The following is a 9,436-nucleotide window of genomic DNA, read 5'->3' as shown; positions in this document are numbered from 1 at the left end:
GTTAAAAAATCAATAGATAGAAGAGGAAGGAAAAAATACAGCAATAATAACAACAATAAAAAGAACCACAATGAGGATGAAAATGTAAGAAGAAGAAGAAGGAATACGAAAAAAAAAGAGGAGAAATACAAAGAAGAAGGAGAAGAAGAAGGAGGAGAAGGAGCAGGAGGAAGAATGTGAAAATACAAACGTTGAAAAAAAATCGTTTCTCATTTCGCACTATTTAAAGTTGAGAAAGCGCGTATTTACATGCTCTTTAAATTGAGAGTTATTTTTATTGAACTTGAATTAACTTGTATAAATTTGTATACTAAAAAGACTTATATGTGTGCAAGTCTCATAAATTAGGTGATTTACTCAACAATCCATTCATTCAAATATGCATGCCATATAATCCTACATGCTGTTTTTTATTTTCTTTTAGAAAATTAACGGTGAGTCTGAGAGCTCCTAATGGATGCCACCAAAAGGTAAAATATAATAAAAGATAAAATATAATAAAAAGATAAAATATATATTTTTTAAAAAAATTTTAAAATATTTTTTAAGTTTTATTTCTTTTTAATTTTTGTTAAAATCTTAAGATTAATTTAACAACAATTCTACAAGGATTAACTTTAATACAAGTAAGTGAGACAAAAAATTTTATTACTTATTTTTAATTAATAAATATTATTACTGGTTTGTTATTAAACTAATTTTTTAAAATATATTTGATGCAAATAGAATATTTTTAAAATAAAATTAAAACAAAATAAAATTTATAAATACTTTTAAAATTTTTAACAAATTTTAAAAATAAAAAATATACTTTATGTGTGATAAATCTAACATACATATAAATAGTAGTACCAAATTTACTTAATACAAAGCTCAGTTTAATTTGTCTGATATATATGATGAATTGAACCACGACAAGTAGTCGTGTATCTTTTTATGAGAAGTGTCAATTAATTACTAAAAGTACAAGTTCAAGCTACTACCCCTGCTACTACTATTACAACTCCAACTCCAACGTGAGTTCAATTATTCAACGTTGTAACATGAAATAACAAATAAATATTGCATCGCGTGAACCATCAGAATTATAGAGAAACAAATACTTAATTACCTCTCACACGCCAATTGACATATATCTACTATACGAATCTAAAAAAACCTAATCCAAACTGATATGATAAAGTTACGTTGACTCTAACAGTAATAATATAATTAAACTATTAAATAACATCTATATTAATGAAAATAAAAGAGACAATCAAAGATTATTAATAGATAAAGTCTTGTTTTTAGTTTAATTTGTCCTAAGGGCACGAAATACCGATTGCGGTGGTGGCGGCGAACCGCTCCGAAGCTGACCGTGAGACGAAGGAAGAAGAGATCTCCTCCGATGATGAAAGTGCAGCGCTAGCAGCGATCTCAAACTCCGGAACTTCGGGAATGGTGGAAAGAACAGGTCCACCAGACTTATCATAAACCACGTAGAAACGCTCTTTATTATCATTCGAGTATTTCTCCGGCACCTGCACGAAACTGCTGCTGATCATTGAGCTAGTAGACACCATAGATTTATTGCTATTATTGTTGTTGTTGTTGTTGTTATTGTTGAGCTTGAAAACCGAGCGAAGCAGTTTATGTAAAGAACGAGAGATATTGAATGGCTTCTTGGAGGAGTGTGGCTGTGGCTGAATTATGGGAGCTCGACGCTCCGGTAAACAAGACATAGATAGGGTTCTGGGGGAATTAGCTATGGCGGAGTTGAGTCGGAGATTAAAGGATTTGAGCTCGAAAGAGTCATAGAGTGTACTTCCACAATCCCAGAGAGTGGTATTAGCATAAGTATCCATATGCTTATTATTACTTGATGTTGATGATGATGAGACTTGAAAAATCTATGAGAAAATGAACGGGGAGACTTTTGATCGATAACTACTTTATTGGAATGGTTGGTGAAGGATCAAACGCGTTTGTTATGACTAGTGACCAGAAAGGTTACTTACTACCGTTATTATAAGCGTTTCACACGTCCACATATGTAGACCGTGCATGAATTCCGTGGGAAACCCTTCCCCTTTTACCCTTCATTGATTTTTGATGCCCCTGTGTCCATACATATTTATTAATCCAGAGATATTTGACAGTGACCAGAAACAATAATTAATGAGAAAATGGGGTACGTTAGTGCTACCTAGTTGATATGTTAGATTATCTTCTGTATCTAATTATATCATGCGAAAAAGTACAAATAAACAATAAAAATACTAAATAATGTGAATAATGAATATATCAATGTTCAATTTAATAGGTATGTAGATGATTATGTTTATTAATAAAATGGAAAGAGTATACAAAGATAATAAAATTGTGAAAGAATAATAATGAAAGGAAAGAAAAAATGAAAAAATTTTATTGATTGTTAATTGATTGAATTGTTCACTATAAAGGTAAAACTAAGTATATATAGAGCATTGACTTATGAAAGATAAAAGTAAATAAAGATAAGATAAAGATAAGATAGAGATAAAGATAAAGATAACTATAAGATAAGATAAAGACTAAAATTATAATTGAATTTGTATATTTTGTTGGGCTGATTGTGGGCCGTGAGACGTCTTTATTGTTGTCATGGACTAAAGTGGAAGAGTGATTTAATACACCCCGCAAACTGGAGGATGAAAGATGTCAAGAATACTAAGTTTATTCAGATTAAGATGGAAGGGTTGAGGAGACAAAGGCTTGGTGAAGATGTCGGCTAGTTGCCCAGAAGAGGGAATTAGGAGAAGTTTCATCACTCCAGCTTGAGCTTTTTGTCGAACCAAGTGACAATCAACCTCTAAATGTTTGGTCCGTTCATGAAACACTGGGTTAGCAGCAATATGAAGAGCACTCTGATTCTCACAATATAAAACTGGTGGGCGAATAGGAGAGATGCGTAAAAATTGTAACACATTTAGTATCCATTGAAGTTCACAAGTTGTGTTGACAAGTGAACCATATTCTGCTTCCGTGGATGAGCGGGCAACGGTGGTTTGTTTTTTGGTCTTCCAAGAAACAATAACCTGTTAAAGGTCGTCGAGTGTCAGGACATCCGGCCTAATCAGAGTCACTGAAACCAAGAAGCTGAATTTCTGATTTCCTTGGAAAGAAAAGTCCTTTGCCGGGACTAGTTTTCAGATATCGTAACACATGCTTGGCAGCTTGAAGATGAGATTCAGTAGGAGATGCCATGAATTGACTTAATTGTTAAGTGGCATACATGATGTCCGGTCGAGTAGTGGTGAGATAGATAAGACGGCCAACCAAACGGCGATATACAAAAGGGTCGGATAGCAGGGCACTTTTGTCTTGATATAGTCTTGTGGTACTATCCATTGGAACAGAGGCAGGTTTACCACCTAATAAACCAGAATCCTCCAAAAGATCAAGACAATATTTTCTTTGAGATAAGAAAATTCCCTTCTCTGATTGAGCAACTTCAATACCCAAAAAATATTTTAATGGACCCAAGTCTTTAATTCGGAAGTGTTGGTGCAAAATAGACTTAATGGCAGCAAGTTCAGAAATAGAATTACCAGTGAGAACAATATTGTCAACATAGACTAAAAGGATAGAAATTTGATCCCCAATGAATTTAACAAATAAGCTATAATCAGATGAGGTCTGCTGATATCCATGAGATAGCAAAAGATGAGAAAGTTTGTCATACCACATACGACTAGATTGTCGTAAACCATACAGTGACTTTAGTAGCTTACAGCATTGATTTGGTTGAGGAGATGTAAATCCAGGTGGCATAGTCATATAAACATCCTCAGAAAGATCCCCATGTAAGAAAGCATTATTGACATCCAACTCATGTATGGGCCAACGCTTCATAGAAGCCAATGCCAAAACTAATCTGATGGTGGCAGGCTTGACAACAAGGGAGAAAGTTTTCAATAAATCAACACCTTCAGTTTGAGTGAACCCTTTAGCCACAAGGCGTGCTTTATATCGATCAACTGAACCATCAGGCTTGCGTTTGATGTGATAGACCCATTTACAGCCAACCGGCTTAACCCCTGCAGGGCAATTAACAAGACGCCAAGTTTTGTTCAACTCAAGAGCATCCAACTCATCTTTCATAGCACTACGCCAATTAGAGTGTTGATTGGCGTCCTTAAAAGACTTTGGCTTAATGTCAGAATGTAGTGAAGGTTGTGGTAGGCTTAGAGAAGGGGGGTTGAATCTATGCATTCCTTTTCAGTTGCTGTTATTACCCTTTTAAAACAGATTTGCAATTCTGATTCTGTTTGAACTCAGCAGCGGAAATTTATGAGACAATTTATTTTTGTCTCATGATTATCAGAAAATAGAACACAGCAGAGAAGAAAAAAGCTAACACCAGCAAGTATCCTGGTTCGGTTGCCTTGTGTTATGCAACCTACATCCAGTCTCCTCCACAACTATGGAAGAATTTCACTATAGTTAACAGTATTACATACACCAATAACACAGGATTGACCCAACCCTTTCACACTCAAGTTCTAACCTAACTTGACACTGGCTATGCTAATACCTAACTATTCACTCTTAGTGCTAACCCAACTAAGAAAGGGATACCTTACAGGTACAAGATACAAGACATAGACATACCTAAAGAAATCTGAAAATAACTCTAGGCTTTTCTCTCAAGTGTTTCACTCAACCTTTTTCCACTCATGGTTTTTACTTGACTTTTCTCACTATGCCTTTTCTCACTAGAAATTACAGAATGATAAACATTGAAAAGTACATTACAATCAGTAAAACATGAAGGAGATTGACTTCATCAGCAGCCTCTTAGCTATGTGCAAAACCATATTCGCAAACCTCAGATGCAGTTCTTCAGTATTGGCCGAATGCATCTTTCATAGAAAGCATTATCCAAGTAGATGAACTTCTTAACAGAACACTGTTCTCACTCTCTGGTTTTCTCTCCTTTTTTCTGAATGAACAGCAAGCTTCTTTTTATCTCCTTGCATGTTGCTTGGTTCTTCTTCCAAGGTCAACACCTTGAGCCTTGAGCTTCACGAACCCACAGATTCACTTTTTCACCTTAATCCCCAGAGTAGAAACTTTTCCTCTGACTTCCTCATCTTGATCGAAAGCCACAAAGTAGTAACCATAGAAATCTTCTCATGGTCAACTTGATCTTAGCCATTGAAAAACTACTTGGTCTCCAAGTATTACTTGTGACCGTAGATGTGAAACGGAATAGGGCAGAGAACAACTTTCTCTTAAATGCCATTTTTGGATAGAGCAGAGAGTTGGGAAGAAGAGAAGAAGATTTGATGCAAGCAAGATGAGATGGATTACCTTTAACCAAAGCTTGATTTGGTTTGGATTTTCTGTTTTAGCTTTCTGTGCTTCAAGCTTAAATTTTCTCTCTCTTGCTTCTTTGGTTACTAGTTTAGGGAGGAAGCTTTTTCTCTTTCTCTTTCTTACTTTTCTGAATCCTTGATGTGACTTGATTAGAGAGGAGAGGAACGTTGCTTCTGGTAAGGCAAGATGGTGGGAAATTGAAAATCAATTTCGGGCTTGGATCGGGTTCTTCTTGACTATAGCCCGTTGGTGCCTTACTTTGCTTCTTTGATGAATTTTGCTTGAGATGAATGACTTGGGCTTGTCTTTATTTTTCACTTACTATTCAGCCCATTAACTGATATCTTTTGTTTGATGTTGGGCTGCTGCAACTTAATTAAGGCCTGCAACATAATAATAAATAATTAGCAACATACACTCATTAATTAATTTATCAACACTAATTATTTATTTTGCCAAAAATAATGTTTGTCATCACTAATTAATTTAGTTAATTTCTTAACTCAACAATCTCTCCCTTGATGACAAACATAATTTAAGCAATAATCAAAAGGAAATATATTTGAGCAAGGTTTAGAAACTCCCTTTGATTTTTGTCATTTGCTCTTATGTTGCTCCCCCTTTTCTTTTCAAGATTAGCTCCCCCTGAATTTGTGCTTTCCTCTTGGTTCCTAATTTTCTTTGATTTTAAAGAGAGCACAATAAAGAGCTAAAATATATTTATCTTGGCTAAGGGATATCAGTTAAGCAACATCACATAATCAGCCCAACATCAAGCTAATACCATCAGCAAACTGATTCAACATGTGAAATCAAGTATTAATGCAGCAACAATCCCTAAAGCAGTACTTGAATCTATTATCCTATTGCTATTACTCCCCCTTTTGTCATCAAGGGTGGATAATAAGCAAGATCAACAAAAACAAAGTCTTGCATCCTGCAGAAAAGAGTTAGTCCATAGTGCAAAGTACTGACTAAACTACCAAAGGTGCAGCAATATCTAGAGTTATTACAGTCATTCAAAATAAAATAGTTCAAAAGTAGCTAAAGAAACAGAATTCCTGAGACAAAAAGAGAATAGCAGCAGTAGTTTTTATGAGACAAATCCTAGGCATCAGAACCATTTCCCTCCGAAGCATCTTCCTCCTCAACATCAGTGGCAATGTCTTTATCATGTTGAAGATTATCGATGAAGGTCATGAGCACAGCCACCCTATCCCTTGATTTCTTTAGGAAGTTCTCATGCTTGCTTGCTAGCTTCCTTTGTTCCTTGCTTATGGCAATCATGTGATTTGATTGTGATACAAACTCTTGAGCGACATCCTTGACCACATTCAGCAAAGCGGATTTCTTCCCAGTAGAAATGGAAGTACCCTCAGTGGAAGGAGGAGGAGAGTCATCTGGGATGTACTCTTCATCATCATCATCTAGAACCACTCTCTCAGATCTAGTTGGCCATTTTTGCTGTTTCACTGAACCACCCCATTTTAGGTATGAATGTCTGTTTTCATAATCCTCATTTGACAGGTCAACACCAAAATTTTTAAATATGCAAGTTAAAAACATGCCATAAGGTAGTGCTTTATCTTTCACACTTCTAACAGAATCAAACATGTATCTAGCCATCAAATAGGCAAAAGAGATTTCTGTTTTAGTGATTAGGGCATACAAAACAAGTGTGTCCATGTAAGAAACCCTTAGATTTGAACCACTTTGAGGAATTAAGATGTGGTTGATAATACGATGCAACTGAGCATGTTCATATCCTAGGGCTTTGTGAGTGGGTGTGATGCCATCAATTAAAGAAACATGTTCACAAATGTGAGCCAGAGCATCATGGTAAGAGATACCAACACCTTCATCCCACTTCACAGATGTATAAGCACACGGCCGAACATCAGTGTACTTCAAGGAAGCACTTATGGTTTTATTATTCAAGATAATGTCTCTGCCCTTAACATAAGAATGCACACTTCCTTCATGGTAAGTCATGTTTGCATAAAATTTTTTGACTAACTGAGGATAAACAGGTTTTTTGATTTTGAAAAGGTGATTCCAATCTAAAAGTTCCAGATTTTCAACAAAAGAAAAACCTTTCTTTTTCAAATCAGGTAAATCAACAAGAAAAGAGGGACATAGATTACGGTACTGAATAACTCCCTCATAAAAGTCATGGTTCATGGCAGATTTGACACGATGGGGATTATAGTCTGAGTGAGATGTCATGAAGTGTGATTTGTGAGCAAAAGGGTCAATGTCGGGTTCTCTAACAAATTTGAGAGGGAGATGAGGGTTACCTCGTTGAGAGCGCACAGGAACCAACCTGGATTTGGGTTGTGTTGGTTCGGGAACAGGTTCCTCAGGCGCCGGACGTTTGCCCTTGGAGGAGCTAGGCTTCGCAGAACCAGGTTTTGAGGAGCCTGGCTTGGAAGTTGTGGCCTTTGGTGGTGGTGTCGGCTTGGCAGGAGCAGGGTACCTCGGTGTAGTCTTGGTCCGTGCCAAGGGAGAAGTGCGAGGAGGAGAGGTAGGAGGAGAAGGTGATGGAGTAAAAGTGGTGTCTTGAGAACGAGTTGATGGTCTAGGATATCCTGGAAGTTTATGGATTTTCTCACGCGGTGCTCTTTTGGCAATAACTTTCTTCCCCATTTTTTGTTAGATTTAGGCTTTTGATGGAAGAGAGATAGTGGAGTGAGAGGGAAGAAACCGAAGGGTTGAGGAGAATTTATGGAGGGAAGAGAGGGAGTGTTGGTAACCGTACCGAAAAGTGGTTTTCCAAAACCATGCAACTGCGTCACTTTTTGAAATGACATGAAAAGACCTGACCTCATAAATTTAAGATTTGATTTGATTTGAAAATAAAAACAGGAAATGAATTTTAAATTTTGAAAAACCAAAAAATAAACTGAAAATCTTTTTGGATTATAAACATTAAATGAAAAACTATTAAAAAATAAACACACAGCCCGTCACCCAAAAAAATGTAACATTCACATATGGGCCCAAAGAAAGTTGGATTTAAGGAAACACAATGGACCACTCTAGATCTGATTTTGAGGTTGGCCTAGATTATCTTTCATTTGAAACAAGCTCAAAACATGCTGGCTTGATGGAGACGTTCATCACTTGCCCAGAATTGTCTCATACCTGTTTATGAGACAAAAAAATCTCCAGCAAATACATCAGCAATTTTCAAATAAAGAATCATAACTCAAAATTCCTAGACAAGTCCTAAGCATACAGAATCTATCCTCAGTTAATGGTTTTGTAAAAATATCTGCTAGTTGCTCCTCTGATTTAACAAATTGAATGCAAATATCCCCCTTTTGGACATGTTCTCTTATTGAGTGAAATTTCACTTCAATATGCTTAGTCCTAGAGTGCAAGACTGGATTTTTAGAAATATTAATGGCACTCATATTATCACACATCAAGGGAATATTTTCAGCCTTTAATTTGTAATCAGCAAGTTGTGTTTTTAACCATAAAAGTTGAGAACAGCAAGAAGAAGCAGCTATATACTCAGCCTCTGCAGTGGATAAGGCCACTGTTGGTTGCTTCTTACTTGACCAAATATTTAAGGACTTTCCAAGGAAGCAACATAAACCAGAAGTGCTCCTTCTATCAACTCTATCACCAGCAAAATCTGCATCACAATAACCAACTACAGAAAAATCATCAATCTTAGGATACCAAAGACCAAAATTGGATGTGCCATGAACATATCTAATGATCCTTTTAACTGCAGAAAGATGTGACTCTTTAGGTTTGGATTGGAACCTAGAACACAATCCAACACTTTGTACAATATCAGGTCTAGAGGAAGTTAAGTACATAAGAGAACCAATCATCCCTCTATACCTAGTCTCATCAACATCTTTCTCAGTTTCTCCCTTATCTAATTTAGAACTAGGATGCATGGGAGTTCCCATGGGTTCGGAATTTTCCATACCAAATTTCTTAACTAATTCCTTGGCATACTTTTCTTGATGAATGAAAATACCATTTTCAGTTTGTTTAATTTGCAGCCCAAGGAAGAAATTAAGTTCACCCATCATACTCATGTCAAATTCGCTTGTCATGAGTTTTCCAAATT

At 36.1% G+C, this 9,436-nt stretch overlaps 1 protein-coding gene across 1 annotated transcript; it reads right to left on the bottom strand.

Annotated features, from left to right (window-relative positions):
* Positions 1 to 902: 902 nt before the first annotated feature.
* LOC107488320 (uncharacterized) lies at positions 903 to 1,977 on the bottom strand. The gene has a single exon (XM_016109048.3). The coding sequence runs from the start codon at positions 1,845 to 1,847 to the stop codon at positions 1,305 to 1,307; it is 543 nt and encodes a 180-aa protein (XP_015964534.1). The 5' UTR covers positions 1,848 to 1,977; the 3' UTR covers positions 903 to 1,304.
* Positions 1,978 to 9,436: the final 7,459 nt, after the last annotated feature.

This window comes from Arachis duranensis, chromosome 5, assembly GCF_000817695.3.
Source record: "Arachis duranensis cultivar V14167 chromosome 5, aradu.V14167.gnm2.J7QH, whole genome shotgun sequence".
Taxonomy (NCBI): Eukaryota; Viridiplantae; Streptophyta; class Magnoliopsida; order Fabales; family Fabaceae; genus Arachis; species Arachis duranensis.
The sequence above is the reverse complement of the archived record's forward strand: the minus strand, read 5'-3'. Positions and strand labels throughout refer to the sequence as shown.